The following is a 25444-nucleotide window of genomic DNA, read 5'->3' on the forward strand; positions in this document are numbered from 1 at the left end:
TTGTATCTCGCAATTCTGAGTTTACATTTCACAGTTATGAAAACAAAATGAATTGCAGGATATAAACTCGCAAATTTGAGAAGAATAGTCATACTTCTGAGATAAAAAAGTCGCAATTTCCTTTTGTATTTTTTATTCTGTGGGGGAAACAAGCTTCCAAAGGTCTCATTAGTTAAGATTAGTTTAACAAATTAACATTACAATGAGCAATACATTTGTTAGTTTTTATCTTTGTTAATGTTAGTTAATAAAAATACAATTGTTCAATGTTCGGTCATGTCAGCTGAGGTCCATTAAATAATATTATCAGATACAACTTTAGATTTTAATAATGTATTAGTAAATGCAGAAATTAACATCAACTAAGATTAATAAATGCTTTAGAATTTTTCATTGTTAATTCATATTTGCTAATGTAGTTAACTAATGTTAACAAATGAAACCTTGTAAAGCGTTACTAATTTAAATTCAAACTGGAAGGTATATTTTATTATACTAGCAGCCTTATATAAATAAACTGTAGGAAATATGTATTACAAATATTATTAGAAACAGGGCTGCCATAGTCAAAAATATTTTGTTTTTGTTTTAAATGGGGTTTTACATGCATGGAAGTTTATATAGCAAATACATACAGTAAATATATTTATTTTTTCAAGTAATGCTTGGCTAAATATTGGCCTTAAATAGACAGCAAATGGTTGTTAATGATTTAAAAAATGTATCCAATAACTACAAATATTGACATATATATTTATATATGTACACACATCCATTAGGCATATATATATGTGTATACACACTATTTTATTCACACCAAGTCCCAACCTGTCTGCAAAAGCATAATTTCCTAAAGTGCCAGAGGGACAGAAAGCCAAACTGCCTCTAAAAATGGCAGTGACAATGGATCACCACCAGAATAAATTCCCCTTAGAGAGATTATAAAAATAAACCCACAGCTAAGAGTGTAGTAAGAAGCTCGAGCGGTTCATTCATCACTCTCATACACTGGCTACTGTACCTCAGATTCATCAGGCCCACACTGTATTCTGGATCAGAGTTTATTGTGATTTCATCTACTTCACATGGTGATTAAACGGTACAAACAGCCATCATTGCACCAAAGCCAAGAACCCCTGCAACATTCACGAGACGAGCTCAGTACAACACATCAAGTGCTCTAAGATCAACTGAGATGAACAGCTAACATGTTACCCATCGCTCTGAGCGCTATCTAAATAGTGTTATCTGTGAGAGGTCTCGCTCTTATTTCACTGTGCACCAAGGGCGAGTTCCCACGCGACAACACTCCATCCAAACGTCATCTTTTAGACATTACAGAACAAATAACAAGTAACTGTCGTCACAATTCACACTGACAAATTCAGTCTTAGGTTATGGATAAAACACTTAAAATACAAATCAAATAAGTGCTAGTAGAATAAGAGGATACTTTCAAATCAACAAAAATATTATGCAAAGTTGAAGAGAATTACAAGGATTTAAAAGAAAGAGCATCATAATTAGGTTAAATATAAACAGATATAAAGATATAATCCACACATATTCAATAAATAAATTAAGCACAATAACGGTTACATACTAACTTGATTATGTAGTGTGTAACTAAAAGCTCTCTGCGGTCATGTCACAAACTCGATATGGCAATAAATCTCACTTATTAAAAACATTATATGACAGCAGAAAAAATAGGGTAATTTCAAGACATGAGTGATCTAGAGCTGTTTAATGGCAATCATAAACTCAACTAGGAATATATTTCAGATATATAAAATTTCTGTGTATCACTTTCTCCAGGTATTTTGGCCCGTTCAGGTTCAGGCTCACATTCAGGTTCCCATCACCAATAAACAGCAGCGATGACATCCTGTGTCTTGCTGCAACTTAAAAATATGTTGCAAACGAAAACATCCCAAATATAAAATTTGGGTCTGCCAACAGAATGCTTTAGTATTGTCAGAGTGACATCACTATCATGTATCATCTCAACACATTATAATTGGGCAGACGTCAATAAAACCGTATAAATATCTTTCTAGAGGAGAGATCGCTTCTGCTGACACGCGCCCCAAAGACAGCTTAAACAGTTCAGAAACATAATTCTCTGATTGACAGGTTAAACTAAATTTACATTATTTTGAAAAATGTTGCTTATTTTTAAACATCATTAACATTTTTCAGACTGAACAGTTTTATATGGAATACATGGAGACAACTTACTGCGTAAAAATAATAATAATAATTTTCTGCAAAACAGAATTTTCATGGTATTAAGAATGTGAAATGTGATATTTTCATAACATAAAATTCTTATATTAATCTTATCAATAAGAATAATAACTTTTTTTGTTGCTTTTTTAATGCAATTTTTGTATAAAAATGTCTTATTGTTTTGTCAGTCCAATTAAATAAGTCAAGAGAGAGATGTTAAAATGTGTCGCTTTGGATAAAATCTAATAGGTCACTTCCTTTGCATACTGTACACATCAGTAGTACACTAGCATGTTATTCCAAACACAGCCATGTTTCAAAGTTTTGAGGATATTTTGGCCCCGTTTACACCTGGTATTAAGAAGCGTTTGTCTATCCGATCACAAGTGGATGACGCTAAATACAGGTGTAAACCGGTTTGATCTTGTCCACTTTTGACCACTTCCAGAAGTAGTCAAAAACACATTCGACCAGATTGCTTTTGTTGAGTAAACACTCATTTGGTCGAATGTGTTCGAACAGCCACAAAAGACGCCAACTCTCCACCTACTGAGCTAACGCTAAACATTATGGGAAGTGCGCTAGTCAGACGGGATTTAAACTTTGTCGGCTGAAGACCCAAGTTTGGTTTGAAGAAGAAAAATGTATCAAGCACAATGTTCTCTCAGCATTCCTGATTTCTAACAGACACTCACAGCATTCGGCTGGTCTTGTGGCTGTCAGAGCAGAAACGAAAGTTGATGCTCTCCGTATATTTTTCTGTCGTCTCCGGGCACGTTCATATGTAAATTGCTGAGCCACACATTACCTGCCCATAGACCCTCCTCTCGAAGAAATCAGGACAGAAGTGGTTGAAAGTGGACAAAAGAGACTGATCAAAACACCAGGTGTAAACAGGAATGTGTCTCCCTCGTCTACTTGTGATCCGATCGACCAAAACACATCTTAAATCCAGTTGTAAACAGGGCCTTTCTTGCATTTTTCAGACATAATGAGTGATATTTTAAGAAACGGCTGAAATAAGACCAATGTTTTCTGTTTATGGCATAGTTTTGAAACGCAAGATGTGCTCCTTTGAAATGCTGTATAGAAAAACAGTAAAATGAATAAAATAATCTTAAAATGGCATTTCTACTTGAACATCCATGACACCATCCTGACATTTCCCCCCAGCACATATCAAAGCTCACGTCGAGATGGTCCTCCTCACAGGTACGGGTACTGGTGGAGTTTCCTCTGGCTGAGGGGAAACGCTGCAGGCCGCTGGTACGGAGCTGAAGCCTGACACATGACGCCCATGGCACTGTTCTTCTGCAGGAGGCTCAGAGAGGCCGAGTACGGCCCGGCCGTGCGTGTGTGTCGGCCGGAGGAAGAGGAGCAGGAGGAACCGGCTGAATTGTGCAGCTGGTCCACCGCCTGCGACACGGAGGCCAGGGCCGCGGACGCCGGGTATGCGTACAGGCTGGAGGCGGAGCCGAAGAGTGACGCTTCATGAAGCCTGTAGGAGTGGGAGGGGCCTGTAGGAGGGTAGGTGGGTTGGCGTCTCAGGGATCCGCCCCCTGCACGATCGTGGGATGACATCATTGATTGCTGCGCCTGTTGAATGAATTAAAAACGTACAAATCACTTGATGACCGAGTTGGAAAAAACAACCGAATGATAGATATTAAAAATAAACCCTGGTTTGTCACAATCACCCTTGGGTTGGCACACAATTGCCTTTCTTGTGTTGTTGTGTTTCCTATTGAAACAGGAAGTTGGGGCAAATATATTACATGCATTTATCTGTTATATTTTGGTTTGTCAACTTTTAGGAGTATACTCTCATTTACAATACCATTCAAAAATTTGGGGTCAGTACGATATTTTTTACGTTTTTTGAAAGAAGGCTGCATTTCAGAAATTCAGTAAAAAGAGTAATTTTGTGAAATATATTACAATTTATAACTATTACAATTTGTAATTTATTCCTGTGATGACAAAGCTGAATTTTCAGCATCATTACTCCAGTCTTCAGTGTCACATGATCCTTCAGAAATCATTCTAATATGCTGATTTGATGCTCAAGAAACATTTCTTATTATCAAAGCAATTATCAATATTGAAAACTGTTGTGCTGCTTAATATTTTGGTGGAAACCATGATAAATTTTTTTCAGGATTCTTTAATGAACAGAATGTTTATTTAAAATGTAAATCTTTTGTAACATTACAAAATGTCTTTTACTGTCACTTCATCAATTTGATGCATCCTTCCTGAATAAAAGTACTGATTTCTTACTGACCCCAAACCTTTGACTGGTAGTGGATAAAGTAAACCAAAGCTAACAGATATTGACTAACAGCCACAACACGTCCATTCTGATGTCATGTGGTCTTCAATAAGCATGCAGTGCTCCTGCACAGATGTACCTGGCTCAGGTTGAGAGGCTGAGATCTGTTTGATGCCGCTCTCTGATGCCGGTCGCTGGACTGTGAGGCCGTTCCTTTCTTTAATTTTCCAGAACTATTAGCGTTGTTCTCTGGAAGCAAAGAAAATAATATTTAAGGATCAAATCTGCACAGCTATGATGTCACAAGCATGACAACATTATCATATGACCGGCATATCCATGTCTATTCAATATTTAACTTGTTCTTAATCACATGCACATTTCACATTGACTTATAAAAAAAGCCTGTTTAAATCTAAAAACGGAGATTTAAAACAGATTATGAATGTTTTTGCAATAAGAAGCAATTACAATCATGAATGGACGGAAGGGAAAAAGCTACACAAGTGTAGGCCCCTTTAATGAATCAAAACCCAATATTCAGATGTCTGAACGACTCTGACGAACCTCCTGACGCTCCGTCCCACAGCTGTGTCTTCACTGAGGGTGTGACCATGGCTAGAGACTTGGGAAGGCGTTTGGGACTGAGAGGGGTGCTGGTGGAGGAGTCAGAGTCCTGGGAGTCATGGACAGTCACACAGCTGATGACGTTTGTACGCTGGTTCACACTACAGCTGCCACACAAGAGAAGAACGATTTTTCTATGTTTTTGAAAGAAGTCTTTCAAGATCTCCAAGGCTGCATTTATTCATTAAAAGGTGTTATTGTGAATTATTATTACCATTTTAAATAACTTATACAAATACATTTTCTATTTGTTTATATTTAACATTGTATTTATTAATGTAAGAACAATCTTCAGTGTCACATGATCCTTCAGAAATCATCCTAATATGCTGATTTGGTGCTTCGGAAATATTTTTCATTATTGTGAATGTTGAAAACATTGTGCCGCTTAATATTTTTGTGGAAACGGTGACGTACCCTTTTTTCAGGATTTTTTGATGAATGTTAAATTTGAAAGAACAGCATTTATTTGAAATACAAATCTTTTGTAACATTATAAATGCATTTACTGTCACTTTTGATCAATTTAATGCGTCCTTGCTGAATAAACGTATACATTTTCTTTTTACTGACCAAAATCTTACTGACCCCAAACCTTTGAATGCTAGTGTATAGCCGCTTTTCCACGGTCGGGACAAAGCCAAACCATTTGCGTTTCTTAACCGCTCCATTCCGTGCCGATCCGGTCCAGCCGGTACGGATATGGTTTCATTTTCCGCTGTGGGGCTGATAACGAAGCTCTTTAGAATGCAATACAAATGGTAACGCAAGAGTTTATGATGGTATATAAGATGCAAATAGCGACCGCATTATGGAGGATGATCCGATATTGCTTTTAATTTTATTAACTTGTGTTTAGTAATATTGTTTTAATCAGCATTAAGAGATTTTGATGGGATGAGTGATTTTTATTTTTGTATCTGTGTTATAAATTATTGTACATTTTTGATACAGAAATGTATATTTTTTTCTACATTAAGATTACCATACCTTTCTTTGCAAATTTAGAAATAAGGTGTGTGAACTGTAGGTATTACTAGTCTACAAAGAAAAATACACAAGACATATAACATAGCATAATATACTGTATATAAAACTACAATACAGAATTTCAGTTGGGATGTAAAAGTGATCCCACCTTTCAGGAGGAAACTTCCTGTCGTCATCGTCCTCAGTGTCGCTGTGGATGGTGATGATGCTGACAGCAGGGCTGGGGGTGTCGGAGATGACGATGGGCTGGGACGCATCACCACAGTTGTGCGCTCCCAAAGAGGCCGGCTGCTGGGAGGACGTGGGTCTGCGAGGTAAATAAGAAATAAAGTGACTTGAAATTAACAACAGATTTTTTTAAATATGTTAGCATAATAAACTTCTTATAATATAATAATAACCCATCTATTTAACTTTATTCAGAGATGGCTGCACATATTGAGACTCAAGAGCGTTACCTGGCTCTGCTCTCAGCACGTCGACCCTTTGACCTCTTCACTCCGCTCTGCTGTGTACGACTGCTGGCTGCTCCTGCGTGGGACAGCTGAGCGTTCACGTTACGCCCCTCACACTGACCTCCATGTCGACCCCTGGCAGAGTGTATTAAATGCATGCTGTTTTGACAATGGTTATAATTGGTTATTAGCTATTTGCAATTCATCGAATTCAGTTTTCACTCCAGAGGCATGTTGTTTTACATTAAAATCAAAAATCACACTGTCATTCTGCAATGAGTTCTATTGCGTAACAAGAAATACATTTGGAAACACAGGTAACAGATTGGTGTAATATTCCAGTTCATTACTTTTAAGCTGTTTTCACACTTAGTACTTTTGCTAAATGCTTTTTTTTGTCACCAGCCTGAGCACCAACAGAAGCGCTGTCACTGTAATCAGGCAATAACGTACATGTGAATCAAACAAAAAATGCCAAGAACATGCCGAGGTCATATTTCACCTCAAATTTATTTTTCAATTCTTACCATAAAGTTTGTTATATATACAGTATATATACACAAAGTTTTATGTTAGATTAGATTAATCGTGATAAGCACTAAATACGTTATAAACATTAATGGTATTACAATTTTTTTATTTAAATAATCTAAATGTATAAATTGTATAAATTATGTATAAGTATAATAATGTATGTATAAATAAATAAAAACTTGTATTAAAGATCTTCATTTTTATATTTACAGTAATGGGAATGAGTTTTTTTGCATTATGAAAATGAGAATTAGTTGGGGAAAGGTGCTTACCTGTAAATCAAATAATGTAAAAAATAAAATTAAAAAAACCTTCATAACACTAACAACAACAACAATTAAATAATACATTTTTTTTTCTTGTTATATATATTTTTGATACATATTTTTTAATTTTTTTAATAAATCATATTATTATTAATCATTTTCTTTTGATTTTGAGGTGAAATCAGTGTTATTTTAGTATCATTGAGATACTATTACAGTTGTAAAACATTTTTAGAATGAGATTTTATGTTTATATTTTCCGTTTTCATGTTAATTTCAGAAAGTTTTAGTAACTTTGCTGTGTTTTTTTTTATTTTTACATGTTTGTTTTTTTAAATATGTCTATATAGTTTTTATTAATATTATTTCAGTTTTTTTAGTACATCAAGTTAAAACTAAATGAGAAAATGGGAAATGTTGCTGGCTGAAACCCCATAAACCTATTTCAGCTAACATTTATTTTATTTCAAGTAACGAAAATGTTTTTTTTAAGGTTTTAGTTTTAGTTATAATAACAGTGCTGCGATTAATCGATTTGACCGCACTAAATAATAACCCCAGGGGAAATGTGACAGACATGTTTTGACAGGCTTTGTGAGAAACACCTGCAAAGCAAACCCCAGATGCTTTCAGACTCGAGTGCAACACCATAGCAAGTCTTTCACGCAAATCAAACTCGATGGTTGATTGAATCCAGGCTTGCAACAAAACCTGAAATGTAAAACTGCGAGTGTAAACTGCTGTGGGGGCAGCTCTGACCTCCAGCTACTGTTCTGTTGGGTGGTGTTGTCTGAGAACAGAGAGCCCACGGGGGAATCGGACAGCACAGGCTGGCTGGGATTGTGCATGGCCATGCCTGACATCTGCTGCCATGAAGAGGGAATGAGGATCTGCTGTGTGCCTGCAGGCCAGCCCTGCTAAACACACACACACACACACACACACACACACACACACACACACACACACACACACAAAAGACATTAACAAAAGCACTGTGTCATAAACCCAAAAACAACTTTTTTAGTAACTCTATTAATTTGGAGCAACAAGGCCTGTTCACACTCCCAAAAACACTGCCGTCAAAAGCTTTAATGCAAACTGTGATTCAATAAACTGAATTGACAACAGAGTTGAACTTTTATCAATAATAGCAAGGCTTTTGTAATAGAATGGTGATTGGTGGGTATAGTATAAATATGCATTACATATTTCCTATTCATCAACAGTTGCTTTTCATATCACTAATTTTTGCAGTGAATATGCAAACAAGGCTTAAGACATTGATGCACTTTGATTGACAGATGAATAATGAGCACCATGGCGTCGCTCAGTTTGTCTTTGTTCGATCTCTTCCTGTCATACGTGAAAAATGGATCTTCTCTAATGAGAACTTCATTAAAAACACAAAACAACACAGTGATAAAGTCAATTTCAATTCTGTAGCTTGAATAATCGTGAATCCTTCACGGGAGTCAAAAAATCATGATTTGAACAGATCAGCCTTTTATAAAGAGAAGAATAAATGCAAGATACAAAAGAAAACTATGACAACTGAGCGGGGAATTTAACTCAAGTGATCACCAAAGCAAAACAAGTGACGAGTTACGGTTGCCAGTCCGTTTATCTGCATAGAGAGGAAGTGACTGGTTAGCAGTGGAAGAAAAAGGAGAATGAGACAATGGGGAGACATTTGTTGCCACAGGAGTGGGTCTGTGGAAAGAGAAATCACTTGGATTGCACAGAGTCAAGCAGCCATGCTTCACTGGATAGAGCCCTGGGGCCCAGAAGAGATGCAGCTCCAGTCCAAAAGAAAAACCGCCTTGTTAAATCATGATTGATAGGTGAAGAAAGAAGAGAACTAAAACAGCCACTTTCCACCCAAAACCCCCAAAAACTCCTTAAGAAATTAGGGCAAATAGCAAATCACATCAATTCTTTTAATATTTTCCTTTCATAACTGCCTTCACAACATCACAGAGCAATAGCAATGTGCAGTGAATTTACATTAGCTACCTATGACACTTTAGGTCACAATCAAAGTCTGTGCATCTATGCAAATGCACATGTGAATGATTCTATATACCGTATACGTTGATTTATTTTTAATAAATGATATTTCAAAATAATATATTTTTTTAAAACATTAAATATAAAACTATTATTATTATTGAATTAAAATATAATTGTGACCCTGGATCACAAAACCAGTCACAAGTCGCACGGGTATATTTGTGGCAATAGACAACAATACATTGTTTGGGTCAAAATTATCGATTTTTCTTTTATGCCAAAAATCATTAGGCTATTAAGTAAAGATCATGTTCCATGAAGATATTTTGTAAATTTCCTACCATAAATATATAAAACATTTATTTTTATACATTTATAAGGCGATTTTCATAATGTTTTGATTTTTTTGCACCCTCAGATTCCAGATTTTCAAATAGTTGTATCTCGGCCAAATACTGTCCTATCCTAACAAACATCAGTGGAAAGCTTATTTAATCAATTGAAAAAAATTGACCCATGTGACCCAGGTTTTGTGGTCCAGGTTCACAATTTATTAAAAAAAAAAAATTTAATATTAAAATAGCATTTATTAAAAAAATTACTTGCAGATATGCATCTACAAGAGCAACTAGTCAGGACTGATACTGAATTAAATTTAGACATCACTGAAAAGTAATGATAACTTGCAATTGAGTGAGTTAGATGATTCAGGAACCTCTTTTGATTCAGTGAGTCATTCAGTGAAGATTTCATTCAGCTGATTTAAACTGGTTACTGTTCTTTTTGGTCGCATAGTACAGTTGTTTTTGTGTGCAGCCCATGAGCACACATCTCAATCAAAAAAACATGTTTTCCTGCAATTATTGTTTGGTACGCTATCTTATTTCATTCAATTCAGAAGTTTGGCCTAAAAATGCAACATGCAGCAAGGCAAAGATTGTAAGAGAAAATTAGTGAGAAAGAAGAGGAACTAGGCGTGTCTCGTGGCAGGGCGCAGGTTTACCAGCATGGTGGCACTCTGCTCCAGACGCCGAGAGCCCAAGGCCAGCGGCGTCATTCCCGCCACTGGAAGGCGCAGGGAGGCCAGCGCCAGCGGGGTGCTGCTGCTGCTGCTCTGGGTGGGGTAGGGATAGAGGGATGTGTGGAGGAACTGAGGATGGAGGAAAGGGTGGCACGGTTACAACACGCCGGCTGAGCGGACGGAGAAAGTAACTCGCCCAAAGACTTCCCACAAAATGAAGAAAATATTGACAACAAGTACAAAACAGATCAGTATCTTTTGACAGTAAAGGCAGCAAATCACTAGTCGACAACCTACCGACTGTTTGTATGGAAATCTCACCCTTTCCATTCAGAGATCTTTCAAACTCACTGAAAATACATTACCGTTCAAATGTTTGGGGTCAGTAGGACAGAGCTCCTCAAATCCAGCCCTCCAGTCACTGCCCTTTAGAGTTCAGCTAATCAAAGACACCTGAGCAAGCCAATCAAGGTCTTCAGAGTTACTAGAAAATTACAGGTAGGCGAGTTTGATCAGAGCTGAAGCTAAACTCAGCAGGACCGTGGCCCACCAGGGCTGGATTTGAGGAACCCTGCAGTAGGATTTTGTTCAAGTAATTGATACTTATATTGAGCAAGTACATATTAAATTGATCAAAAATGACAGTTAAGACATTTATAATGTTACAAAAGATTTCCTACAAATAATTTTGGCCTGATTTTTCATAAAAAAATCCTGAAAAAAAGTATGATGGTTTCCACAAAACTATTAAGCAACTGATTTTAATATTGATGATAATAAGAAACGTTTCTTAAGCAGCAAATCTGCAAATGAACAGAAACTATAACTACAACAGATCAGATAATAGAACATTTCAGGGATGCACCGATATGAAAATATCGATACCGATAATTCTTTATATTTGAAAGTCGATAACCGTTACACTGGCCGATAAATCTAAATTCAAATTTTCATATAATTTTTGAGAGCCTGATTAGATAAAACAAAGGTCTCACCATTAAAGGGGTCATATGATGCGATTTCTTGTTTTCCTTTTTCTTTAGTGTGTTATGTAGCTGTTAGTGCAAGTATAAGATTTGCAGATTTACAAAGCTCAAAGTGTAAAACCCATAGAGATATTCTTTGTAAAAGTTAAGGCTCAGCCACGCCTTCTTAAAACACTTCATTCAAACACGCCTCTCATATACTCTCTTATTACTCTTATTCTAGCTGTGTTATTCTTGCCGCCGGCGCCGCCATGTCTTGGAGACGCTGTGTTTTCCGTTGCGAAAGCCAAACTACTTTGTTTGGCCTTCCAAAAGAGGACACAATTAGAAAACAGTGGGGCAATTCCATCTTTGCAAGTACATTCTGGCGCTTGTAAGTATGTTTTCATATTTGAAAAATTTGCTACTAACTATTCAAACGCGAGTTTTGAGCAGTATAGAGTAGCGCTTGCTTGTCGTTTCTACGATCACAAATGCAGACATGGTTTTATGTTTACAAAGTGTTCTCCTCTCCGTAGTTCGACGCAACACGTAAAAAGACAGTATAAGTCATTATAATCAGTAATTATAGAAAATGCAGTGTGCATATGAAATGATCCTGGTTTAATCATATTTTATGCAAATGCCGGCTGATGATGGCAGATACATCTTATTTTTCTGGAAAGACTGTGTTGTTTACAGTTCATGAAAAATCACTGTCCTTTTTGTTTTTAGTCTTCACTATTATTCTTATTGCAAATTAAAGAAGAATAAAGTGATTTAAGAAAAACCAAACACTCAATCATAAATGCCTATGTGCTAAAAGTGAGGGAATTACAAGAACAGAGAAACAAGGATCATATGAAACCGTGAAAGAGGAGAAACACCTCCAGATAACACACTGTTCGCTCATGGACACACAAGCACGATGCTTACCTGTGTGAGCATGCTGGGCTGAATGTGTAGGGGCTGGGTGGATTGGTTCTGGGGCACTATGGGTACTGAGTTGTCCATTCTCACTGGATATCCAGTGTGTTTATTGGAGGTCTGCAGCCCTGGTGAATTAAACATGAGTGATTCAGTTTAAATGCATTTGGAAGCAGCATGAGTCTAAAGGAAAGGAGGGTAGGATGTAGGGAGAAGTGGGTTTGGACAAAGCTGTAGCAGGATTGGGTAAACGGGGTAGGGTACAGGCTCACCCTGGATGGTAGGAGGGCACACAATGAGGGTTTGCTGGAAGGGCTCTGTCTGGGCACACAGCTGAGTAGGGCGAGCCTGCAACGGCACACTCTGCTGAGCCAAGCCTGGTATATTTATAGTGGCCTGCTGGTACAGACCAGGCTGGTAGTTGAGTAAAGGAACGTTGCTGCTAAGAGACAGGGACTGACCCCCCGTGGAGGCCATCTGGCAGTTACGGAAAGAGAGGGAGATTCTTAACACCACTGACTAAGCACAGAAATAGCACTGAAGACTTTAATATAGCATGCATACTACGCTTTAAAGCTATAGTTCACATAAAATGACAGTTGCGACATTGTTTACTCACACTCATGATGATCCAAACCTCTTTACGCAGACGATTCATAGTGACCACGACTGACTCCAAAACTCCAAAAATGACCAAATCAACCACATGTAAGGTAGTTCATATGACCTGTGCACTATATTCCAGTGTTGTCATTGTTAAAGGGTTAGTTCACCCAAAAATCTGTCAATAATTACTCACCCTCATGTTGTTCCAACCCCGTAAGACTTTTGTTCATCTTTGGAACACAAATTAAGATATTTCTGATGAAATCTGAGAGCTGGCTCACTCCTTCATAAGCTTCTAGGCAATTTCATTCTGCCGGTCCAGAAAAGTTAGAAAAAACAGTGCCTCAGCCTTAAGTTTATCAAGCGACGAGAATACTTTTTGTGCGCAAAAAACACGACTTTATTCAACTATTGATTTTCTTCTGTGTGGGCCTCTGATGTGAGTTCACGAGAGCGCCACTACACAACACATGCGTGAGAACTGAGAAGATGACGCTCATGATCATTTGATGGGAAAGTGCGAATGGTAAGCCATTCATTTTACGGCATTGGCAAGGCACTTTTACGTTTTCTCGTTGGTTTCTCACGATTCGGACATCAAGGAAATGCACACTTTAGAACCATTTTGAACACTACATCGAGACCCATCTGTGTCATCTTCTCAGTGCTCGCGCATGTGTCGTGTCGCTCTCGTGAACTCACTCAAGAGGCCCACACGGAAGAAAATGAATAGTTGAATTAAGTCGGGTTTTTTTTTTTTTGCGCACAAAAAGTATTCTCGTCGCTTGATAAACATAAGGTTGAGCCACTGTAGTCACTTGGACTATTTTAACAATGTCTTTACTAACTTTTCTGGGCCGGCAGATGCAATTACCTAGCAGCCTTTGAAGGAGTGAGCCAGCTCTCAGATTTCATCAAAAATATCTTAATTTGTCTTCCGAAGATGAACGAAAGTCTTACGGGGTTGGAACAACATGAGGGTGAGTAATTAATGACAGAATTTTCATTTTTGGGTGAACTAACCCTTTAACTAACACTTAAACTATTAAAAATCATTTTCAGTAATATATATAGCCTATGTGTGTGTGTGTGTATATATATATATATATACACATATATATACATACATACATATATATAAAATATAAAATTATTACATGAATAACCTGAACTTAAAAAACTTAAATAAAAATGAGAAATGTGCCTTGGCAACTAACTGAAATAAATAAATTGAAATACAAAAAATACTAAAACTAAAATAAAAAAGAAAGAAAGAAAACTAAGATATATTAAAAAAAATTACTAGAGCACAGAACAGAAAACTAAAATGAAAACTGAAAATATTACAAATAAAAGCTCATTCAAAATATTAATAAATACTGTAATAGTATATAAATAATACTAAAATCACACTGCTATATCTCAAGTCTTCTGAAGTAATACGATAACTTTGTGTGAGGAACAGAGCAAAGTTTTATTCAAATTCACCAGTAATCTTGCCCTCCTTTGACCTGCTAATTCGAGAACTGAATAACTGAGTCAATGAGTTGAACTTGAGATCCAGATCAGTCTGATTTGTGAAGGACGCTTTTGTTCAATTCAATATTCGCTTCAGTCGGTTCTAAGATTCTCAACTCACTGATTCGGTTGCAGTGGTTCACAAATGATCAGCAGTCATATAATTTCAGAATACTTGCGTGAGTCATTCGAAGCGATTTTGTGGAAGTTTTTTGTCATTTTTGAAGATTTAACAGACATGGCCAATATGAACTGACGTTGTATGTAAAAGAGCTCCCTCAAAAATCATTGTCTTTCACAGAATAAAACGGCATATAGGATTTTTAGGTGAACTATGGCTTTAACGCACACATGCATTACCAGTTATACTCAGTTGCATAATTATATTCTTATATTATTCAACATACTGAATCCAAATGCATTGCAAACAAATTAAATTTGATATAATGCATCTGTGCAGTAGCACACACCTGACTGTGCTGATTGAGTTGACTGCTGAAGGTGACCGTGAGGTTGGCGGCCGCGCTGGGGGTGTTGTGGCTGGCGAACAGGTTCTTGTTATTGTCGAATGCTGTACACCTGCGCTTGCAGATCTCCATGTTTTGGAAGCAGGACTTCACACTGCACAACAAGAGAGGGCGGCCCTGAGGTTAGTGTCCTCAGAGGAGTACAGACAGATATGTGGCTATTCTATATACATTATATGTAGATAATCAGCTCATCAGCAGGGCTTACTGAGAGCTGTGTGGGAAGTGAAGTAGGTGAGCCATAGTCACAAACGGGTGGTTGAGGGTCTTCGTCGGCGTGATCCTCTTGTCTGCGTCTAGTGTTAGCATTTTCTTTAGCAGGTCAATGAACTCCCTCCGATCAGCCTTCTCCGCTAAAATGTCCGTGCCTTCCAGGTTAGTCATGTTGACCTGGAGTGAAGGCACCATGTGTCATAAGGAAGTATTTACAAACTCTTTTATGGTTGGAAAACCGAGTTGTGAAAGAAGTCTCACCAAGGATGCATTTATCTGATCTAAAATATAGCAAATACAGCAATATTGTGAAATATTACTACAATGTCAGAGTGTCGTCCACGAGGCTATCGGCTCCGACCTGAGTGTACACATTTGTATCTGATTATTCCACACATTACTGTAGACACAGCACTACCTGCATCATGTCATCAAGGCAGTTAAAAATGTATTTCCGAGCCTCTTTGGACTTTATCCCAAACTCTGCCTCGTGCTCTGCGGGAGTCTAAAAACAGAAACACATTTGTCAGGAAAGCGTTTAATCATCTATTGACCGCTGATGTCTTAGAAAATAAAATACACAGCAGTGCTTTAAGGGGGACATGCCTTGAGTCTCCAGAGAGGATAGCTGGAGTCTGGGCCCCTGTGGAAGAAACGGCTGGTTTTAGTGCCGGCGCTCAGGAGATACTCAGCTGGCAAACCTTGAGTCTGGGAAATGTACCGAATCTGTAGAAAAAACAACCAGGCATTTATATTACATGTAGATTATACACCCATTCCTCACAGATGGACATACTGTAAACAGTTTGTTGTAGCTAAGTAGTGTATGAGAGAGAGAGAGATAACTAGTCCATAATTGTTATTTCTGCCATGACAACAAAAGTGTTTGGCATGGTAATGGATGTGACAATACAAATGCTGTACAAAATAGCATACATTATCTATAGCAGATCTATACAGGTGGAGCTGGGGAAGGAGGAGGGTTTCTGAAAGCGCATTGATCTGCTACAGCAAATGCTGACCAGTATTTGAAGGTTGAGCAACGATCTCATTGGCTACTGATACAGAAGGAACCAATCAGCTGTGTCCTATAGAGATATCAGCCTGCGCCATCTAGAGTTTCAAGACAGAACTTTGTCTATATATGATTATTTACTAGTAATAAACTGAGGCTACACTCACACAGCCTTAATGCTCAAGTCTGAACGTAGCCTAATATATCTGCCAGTATTGACCGTTGTGAGATTACTGGCATTGGCTTGACCCTTCAGTAGAAGTCCCCTTATATCACTTCCTAAATCTACTGATAGCTTTCTCAATTCAATTTTGCACAAAGCGAATTGATTTTGCACAGAACTGATTAAATCGAAGCAACAAAACCTTATTACTGACCTGATCATATTCTGAAGCTCCCGGATACAAAGGCCAGCCCAGAAACAGTTCAGCAATGACACAACCCAGTGACCACATGTCAATGGCCTCACAGAATGGAAGGCCCAGAATGATCTCAGGAGCTCTGCAGCGCAACAGACAAATTAATAATAAATTATAATAAACTAATGAATAAATTAGTTTAATTTCATTGGCAGATTGGGGGGAAGATTGGGAGAATGACAGGTAAATCGACACATATGATGTAGTAAATGTAACAGATTCTTTAGGGATGGAGGATAGTAAGAGATAGACAGATTATAATACAGATCTTTGATATTGACAGAATATTGCTATTTAGCCATTTTATGATTATCTTCCATTATCCTCCGAATTTGTGTAATTTCCACAAAGAGATAAAACACTTTTATTTTTCCTCCAAATATTTTAAGTGAATATTTTAGTGAATTTCAAGTGAATATATTATATGAATTTTAGTTATGTTATCTATAAATTCTATTATATATCATATATCAGAATTAATGCCATCAGGAAACATTCACATCAGCTGACCATTATAAATTATTGCGAACAATAGAGGTCTAGAGGTCAATATTGGAAGTCATCAATATGAGAAATTAACAGCTAGTTATGCATAATAAATTATGATAGCTTAAAATTTATAATGTGAATTAAATTTATTAAATATAATACAATTTATTTATAATGGCTGGCTTTTGAAGCTTGTAAAACTGTATAAAACCCGAAAAAGAGTTTCTGCCAAATAGATTTTGGTTTATGAATAAAAAAAACAAATAAAAAAAAACCCAGATAACAGTATTTATAACATTAGCCATTGTATGAATTATTGTCTGTAACATTAAAATAATTATGTTTTATTGGTCATAATTAACATGTAGTGCACACAACCTGGACTTGGAGTTGCTTTAGACGGCATCTTCTAAATGCACAAATGTAAATGTACTTCAACTGTCAGTTCCTTTTGACATCAAGTCTCCCTTACCGGTAGTATCTAGACTGCAGGTAGGTTGAGCACACGGCCTTCGAGACGTGACTGGCTGAACCGAAGTCGATGACTTTGACTCTGTAGGGCTGTCTGATGGGGTCGACAAGCATGATGTTCTCAGGCTTCAGATCAGCGTGGATGAGACCCAAACTCTTCAGCTTCATCAGAGCCGTGGCAACCTGCTGCAGGACCGGCCGGATGCACTTGAGGAGCAGCGGGCTGAACTTGCTGTGCTTGAGGAAGTCGTAGAGGTTCTGCTCCAGCATCTCAAACACCAGACACGTGTGGTTCTTGTGCTGGAAGCACTCGTAAGAGCGCACAAAGTTGAACTCGTCTGCATTCTCTGTGCTAAGACGGCTGAGGATGCTCACCTTTAAAAAGACAGGATTGAGTTCAAATTAAACTTTAGATTTAAAGAGGTCATCCGATGCAAAATGCACTTTTATATGGCGTTTGCATATAAATGTGTCTTTGCAGAGTGTAGACACAACCACCATACAATGAAACAAATCCATTCAGTCCTTTTTTTTTATCCTCAAAAAGCCTAAACACTCAATAATCAAGCCGTTTGGATTTTCTGAGCAATATGATGTCATATTGCTCATGCTCCGCCCACGACCGCTGATGGACTGTCCCGTATTAGCATATTTACGCCCTCAGACATTTGTATACTGTCTGCCAAGGCAGCATTTTACGTGTCTTGTGTCGACATGCACGAGATATGCACCGAAACGGGTCGCTGTGAACAGAGCTGTTTTTGAGGAAGTAAAAAGGGTGCTGTTTTACACAACCATTGAGGAATTTTAACCAAAGTATGTTTCAAAATTTACATGAACACCCTAAAGAATCATACCAACTTGTGGAAAATGGGCATCCGATGACCCCTTTAAACAAATGAACATCAAGCACATGATTGATGATTAACCCATTTAATCCCAAATTTTTCCCAGACACAAAAATATCCAAATCATGTGTCATTAGTATCCCTTTGAAACAATCAGTCATAATTTTTTTAAATTTTCATGGAAAAGTGTGTGAAAAAGTGTGTTTTATGATCGGTCACAATTGTGACTGGTGGGATACTGTGTTGTATCAACCATTGTATTGATTTAATATAGGTCTATTTGACCTATGCAGTGTGTTTGTGTGTGTTTTTGTGCGTGTGTGTGTGTGTGGTTTTTTTTTTGTGTTTTTTTGTGTCTGTGTGTGTGTGAGTGTGTGTGTGTGGGGAGATCAGACATCAGAGGAGACGTGACCATGTCTGAGTGTGTGTCTGTGTGTGTTTGTGTATGTGTGTTTGTGTGTGTGTGTGTTTCTGTGTGTGTTTCTCTGTGTGTGTCTGTGTGTGTGTGGAGATCAGACATCAGAGAAGACGTGACCGTGTGTGTGTGTGTGTGTGTGTGTGTGGGTGGGTGTGTGTGTTTCTGTGTATGTGTGTGTGTGTGTGTGTGTGTGTGTGTGTGTGTGTGTGTGTGTGTGTGTGTCTGTGTGTGTGTGTGTGTGTGTGTGTGTCTGTGTCTGTCTGTGTGTGTGTGTGTGTGTGTGTGTGTGGAGATCAGTATGGAGCGAATTATGTGCCATAATTATAACAAACAAATCCAGCATTTTGCAAACAAACTCAATCTACTTCGCAAAGGAAAACTCCACTCGCAAACAAACTCGATCCGCTTTGCAAAGGAAAACTCGACTCGCAAACAAACAGAAAGCAATGTGCAAGCACAAAGGTCAGTTTGAGTGAAAATGCAGTGGAGTTACAAATATGTATTGTGTTTTACAAATATAAATAAATGAGCCAAGATAATACTTCACAAATATATACAAACCATCCTTCAAATTGCATGTAACCTTTGAACAAATACCAAATCTAGTGCATACAAATGCATATCTGTCTGTTATGATTGTGTGACGCTTCGCTTTTTATGAGATCTCTCGGCTCGATTTTCTCACAAATGTATCCAGGCATATTTTCTCACAAATGCGTCCAGGCAGATTTTCTCACAAATGCAGTTGAGCAACTTCCTCTTCTAAAACAGTAGATGGCGCTAAACTAGAGGCTAATTTAGCGCTAGTCTCCCAGGAGAAGCACTGATTTGAAACTTGCCTTTGCCTACAGCTGAGGAAAATGACCGGTGAACGGGTGTGTTTCTGTCTTATTTGATCTATAATTAACCTTTTTGAGGTTTTCTCTTACAAAATGTTTATTGCCTATCTAGACAGAAATCCACATTAGCACTTAGTAGCACTTCATTCTCTCTAGGATCGGGGAATCTATAAGCTGAAAGCTCTGCCATCTTGTTGCTTTTTGTCATTTTTTTCTGCATCGGACTCATGCGAAATTACTAAATTAGTGATTATGTCTACACTGAACAAATCTATTTCTTTCGTTCTCCATAAATGAATGACCTTTGTGCTTGCACATTGCTTTCTGTTTGTTTGCGAGTCGAGTTTTCCTTTGCAAAGCGGATCGAGTTTGTTTGCGAGTGGAGTTTTCCTTTGCAAAGTAGATTGAGTTTGTTTGCAAAATGCTGGATTTGTTTGTTAAATTATGGCACATAATTCGCTCCATAGATGCACGTGACCGTGTGTGTGTGTGTGTGTGTGTGTGTGTGTGTAAAATTAGGTAGAAAGTAAGGTAGAACAGTTAGCCTATGTGTATTAGTATGTAGATACAATGGGTTATCCCACCGGTCACTATTGTTGCCGTTGACATGTTTGTGAGTGCTATGACCACATTAAACAAAGTTGAGTAATTGCAAATGCATATATCAATACTAGACACCTTAAACATGATATGTACCAAAAATCTATGTCCTATCTTTATGTTAACATACTTTACCACCCTTTTCTTTGGGAGCTTTCTTGCTGCCATCCTTTTCTCTTGGCGCAAACAGGAAATAAACAGCTCTGGTCATGTGACAATTTACAGTAAACATGCGACACTGCACATATTTCATTGAGACCCTTTATTATTTCAATATCTGCTGGAAATGCATTGATAGATCATTCAGTAACATTTTTATAGCCTTAGAAATGAAACATTTTTTTACGGTCACTATTGTGACCGGTGGGATTAAATGGGTTAATTGCTCACTTAGAAATAGATGGAGTAGACATTTGTTATTGTATCAGTCCAATATTAATTATAAGAGATATATGACAGGTTTTTGTTATGGAAGTCTGTTTCCACCTCAGAGTAAAAATTATTTCTTGAATGTGCAACTTTTCATTTGGTAAAGTATGGTAATATATCTCACAATTGCGACTTGGTATCTCACAACTGCTACTATTTCTCGCAACTGCGCCTTTATATGTCACAATTGTATGTTTTTCGTGTAAAAATGATTGTATATCTCACAACTGCTACTATTTCTTGTTACTGCGCCATTTATAGCTTTGACCATTTCTTGATATTGCGACTGTATATCTCACAATTTTGACCATTTCTTGATATTGCGACTGTATATCTCACAATTTTGACGATTTCTTGATATTGCGACTGTGTATATCTCACAATTTTGACCATTTCTTGATATTGCGACTGTATATCTCACAATTTTGACCATTTCTTGATATTGCGACTGTATATCTCACAATTTTTACTATTTCTCGTTACTGCGACTGTATATCTCACAATTTTTACTATTTCCCGTCACTGCGACTGTATATCTCACAATTTTGACCATTTCTTGATATTGCAACTGTATATCTCACAATTTTTACTATTTCTCGTTATTGCGACTGTATATCTCACAATTTTGACTGTTATTGCGACTGTATATCTCACAATTTTGACCATTTCTTGATATTGCGACTGTATATCTCACAATTTTTACTATTTCTCGTTATTGCGACTGTATATCTCACAATTTTTACTATTTCTCGTTATTGCGACTGTATATCTCACAATTTTGACTATGTTACTGCGACTGTATATCTCACAATTTTGACTATGTTACTGCGACTGTATATCTCACAATTTTGACCATTTCTTGATATTGCGACTGTATATCTCACAATTTTTACTATTTCTCGTTATTGCGACTGTATATCTCACAATTTTTACTATTTCTCGTTATTGCGACTGTATATCTCACAATTTTGACTATGTTACTGCGACTGTATATCTCACAATTTTGACTATGTTACTGCGACTGTATATCTCACAATTTTGACCATTTCTTAATATTCCGACTGTATATCTCACAATTTTTACTATTTCTCATTACTGCAACTGTATATCTCACAATTTTGACTACATTACTGCAACTGTATATCTCACAATTTTGACCATTTCTTGATATTGCAACTGTATATCTCACAATTTTTACTATTTCTCGTTACTGCAACTGTATATCTCACAATTTTGACCATTTCTTGATATTGCAACTGTATATCTCACAATTTTTACTATTTCTCGTTATTGCGACTGTATATCTCACAATTGCAACTATTTCTTAATATTCCGACTGTATATCTCACGGTTAGAACTATTTCTCCACTTTATATTGCAACTTTATATCTCTCTCAATTGCGACAGGTTATTTATTTCTTGTTGAGACTTTTCACTTTTACTCTGAGGAACAAAGGAACTTCATTTTACTCACTAATGTACAATAATTTGGGAAAAGTTTTGATTCCGGTTAGCCGCTCACCTCTATTTGACCCTGGCGGGCATATGACGGATGATTCTTGAGAATCTTAATGGCCACGATCTCATTCGTTCCACGCTTCCAGCATTTTGCGACCTGTCCAAATGTCCCCCGGCCGAGGAACTCCAGAACCTCGTAGCTGTTGGAGACGGAGCAGAGGATCTCGTGTTGCACCAGCTGGTAGTCGCCCTCACTGTGGGAGTTGCTGCTCTTGGTGGTGGACGTGGAATGAGCGATGGACTGAGCCGTGGCGTTGCCTCCACCCCCGGCCACACGGTTGGGGAGCACAGGAGCCGAGAGCTCCTCCAAAATCTGCACGCTGTCGCTGCTGTCCACCTCCTCGCTCTTCCGCTTCCGACTGCCCTGTTTCTGATAGCCCTCGCCTGTCAGAGAGGTGGAGCCCTCCTCTTTTCCACGCCGACTGGACGTGGACGATGATGAGGAGGAGGACGAAGGCTCCGGAACGCTGCCGGTGCTGTCCGCGGCACGCACCACTGTCTGTTCCCGCGAGCCTCCAGGAGGAGGAAACACCAGGTTGGAGGAGTTGTAATTGGGGTTGAATCCAGATGTGGAGGGGGAAGAGCCATTGGTCTGGGTCGGACTGTGCTGGTAGTAGCTGCTCTCACCCGATTGGCTGCTCACGTTCCATACATGGTTTTCCACCTTCAGTTTTTTGGAGCGGGACAGGCCACTGGAGGACACGGAGGGAGAGGAAAACGCTTGCATTTGTGAGGACATGCCTAAAAATGTTAAGAGAAAATAAATAAATAAATATAAAATAATTTCAAAAAGTTTTTATATGATATTATAATTGTTTGAGAAACAAATATAAAGATGTTTTCTTAGGGTTACTTAATTTGATGCGAGTAAAACGACAATAAGGCTTATGCATGATTCCCTGCAAAACAACTGATAATATTAAACTTTTTTTTAATGAGATATTTTTTTCAGTGACATTTATAACTCCTAGATATTTTTCACTTTATTTCTTCACAAAATATCAAAATGTTAAAAAAAATAAAAATAATCAATTGTCTGTATGGCAGCAATTTTAATGTTTTTTTTGTTTGTTTTTTTAAAATAACTTTAACGTTTTAATTTCATAAAATAATTTAAATGCACTTATATTTTTAGATTTTTTTTAAATATATAAAATATTATACATTTTAAGAAATTTATGAAAAAAATAATTTTAATTTAACAAATTTTAATATAAGTTTCAAGTTTTTAATATATGATTATTTTAAAACATAAGTTCTTCACTTAAGAAATAACAAATAATATTATGCCAAATGTCATTTGTCAACACGTTTAATTTTTTTTCCAAGAATTTCACAATTTTCAGTTACATGATTCATCCCACCTAGATTTTTCACTTTAAGAGATGCATTCAAGTCATTGCCTGTATGACTGCAATTTTAAGGTATGTCTGACTATCCAGATAAAACAAGTACAAATCAAACATTGAAACCTAACTGCAAAGTATTTGCTTATGATTTACAGTTATTATTGTCATCACTTCAAAAAATCCCCTCCAATAAAAAAGCTTTGAAAACGTCCTGTATTATAGAACAAGTTTTATATAAATTGTAAAAAATGTTTTAATTATTTTCCTTTTCTCTGTATCCCCACGTTCATGTTCACTGTTCTGTATTATTTCTTTTGTACTGATTTATAATTACGCAATTAAATAAAAATACAAATACAAATCAAACGTCCGTTGCCATAGCAACCGCTCTAGCTAGGTGATCCAGGGTGGTTGCTATAGAAACGGCTGTAGCCAGGGAGGGGTTGTCATGGCAATGGTTGCTACTGTTTGATAAAATAAAAAAAGAGGTGTGGCAGCGACAAATGTAGCAAACAAACTATTTAACTTTCAATGTGACAGTCAAACATGTCTTAACCTTACAGTTCCCAGCCAACAAATACCGCGACGGTGTCAAAGATTTCGCTGGCTGCGTAAATACAACCTGACGTGCTGTATGCATTTATAAAACCTCACATTTACTGTCTCCGTGAATCTTGGCAGCTCACCTGTTGTGTGTTGAATTGCTCAGCTTGACACTTGTTCTTCATCTTTCCCATTAGGCCTCATTGTTTTTTCTTTTATTATTAATTTGTTCCTCCGTAAAAACATCGCTTTATTAGAACCAACGAGCTTCCAGGTGTCTAATAACATTAGACACAGTCCGACGCACCGTCAACACCATCGTTACACATTAATATTCCGCAAGGACAGCGAACAGAAATATGATTGAGACCTGGAGAGGAATGTAGGACATCAAATGGGCACCATTTCCGGGATGTGAGCTCGAGCGCTGATTGGCCGGACGCGAATCACGTGATGTGTAAATCAGTGGGCCAGACTTGTTTAGAGTCGCTGAGCTGCGGCACAGTTCTTCTTCCTTTAATCTTTGTAACTCACCCGTAACAACAACAACAAGCCCTTAAACTATGTAATATTTTGATGCTAACCCCCTTGTGTAATGTTTTAAATATATATATATAAACGTATATAAGGTAGAGTATTTTATATATAACAATATACAATACCGTTCAAAAGTTTGGGGTCAGTATTTTTCTTTCTTTTTTTTTGAAAATTAATACTTTTATTCAGCAAGAATGTGTTAAATTGATAAAGAGTAATAGTAAAGATTTAGATTAATTAAAAAGATTTCTATTTAAATGCTGTTCTTTTAAACATTTTATTCATCAATGAATCCTGAAAAAAGTATCACAGGTTCCAAAACATATTCAGCAGCACAACTTTCCAACATTGATAATAACTGAGTATCAAATCAACATTTCTGAAGGCTCATGTGACACTGAAGACTGGAGTAATGATGCTGAAAATTCAGCTTTGATCACAGGAATAATTATATTAAATTTTTTATTAAAATAGAAAACATTATTATTTTAAATTGTAATAATATATCACAATATTAGTTTTTTTTTCCAGTTTTTTTGATCAAATAAATACAAGCTGGATGAGAATAAGAGACTTCTTTCAAAAACATTAAAAATAGTAATGTTTCCAAAATCTTGACCGGTACTGTATGTATATGTATGTATGTATGTATACTGTATGTGTATATATATATATATTCAAATACATTTTTTTGAAGAACTTTGCTATATCTGCTGCACTGTGATAAGTGATATCAACAATTACATAACTGAGAATAGATCACTGGCATTTGCATGTATACAAATATCCATGTGCTAATATTT

The 25444-nt window shown here is 37.1% G+C and overlaps 1 protein-coding gene across 5 annotated transcripts; it reads right to left on the reverse strand.

Moving 5' to 3' along the window:
- Nucleotides 1-1047: 1047 nt before the first annotated feature.
- hipk1a (homeodomain interacting protein kinase 1a) lies at nt 1048-24520 on the reverse strand. Of its 5 annotated transcripts, none has more exons than XM_084098067.1 (17): nt 24248-24520; nt 22217-22953; nt 17562-17935; nt 16559-16682; nt 15773-15892; nt 15585-15671; nt 15162-15343; nt 14897-15047; nt 12575-12779; nt 12312-12430; nt 10393-10539; nt 8136-8290; nt 6580-6711; nt 6270-6428; nt 5072-5238; nt 4644-4753; nt 1048-3828 (listed from the first exon to the last, which is right to left on the reverse strand). In XM_084098067.1, the coding sequence occupies exons 2-17, from the start codon at nt 22949-22951 to the stop codon at nt 3439-3441; spliced, it is 3357 nt and encodes a 1118-aa protein (XP_083954193.1). In that variant the 5' UTR covers nt 22952-22953; nt 24248-24520; the 3' UTR covers nt 1048-3438. The 5 variants fall into 5 exon arrangements, with proteins under 5 accessions (XP_083954193.1, XP_083954194.1, XP_083954192.1 ...); XM_084098068.1 differs by having other exon boundaries at nt 5072-5232; nt 8136-8293; XM_084098066.1 differs by having other exon boundaries at nt 8136-8293.
- Between the last annotated feature and the right edge of the window lie 924 nt (nt 24521-25444).

This window comes from Abramis brama (assembly GCF_963993115.1).
Source record: "Abramis brama genome assembly, chromosome: 22".
NCBI lineage: Eukaryota > Metazoa > Chordata > Actinopteri > Cypriniformes > Leuciscidae > Abramis > Abramis brama.

Bases quoted from the DNA above. Each gene is read 5' to 3' on its own strand.
- hipk1a (XM_084098066.1), bottom strand. From the start codon at position 22,951: ATGTCCTCACAAATGCAAGCGTTTTCCTCTCCCTCCGTGTCCTCCAGT. The intron at 15,344-15,584 runs GTAGTGCTGTGT...CCTTCACTCCAG, and splicing joins GCCTTGATGACATGATGCAG to GTCAACATGACTAACCTGGA. The intron at 12,431-12,574 runs GTGAGCCTGTAC...TTAATTCACCAG, and splicing joins GTGCCCTCCTACCATCCAGG to GGCTGCAGACCTCCAATAAA.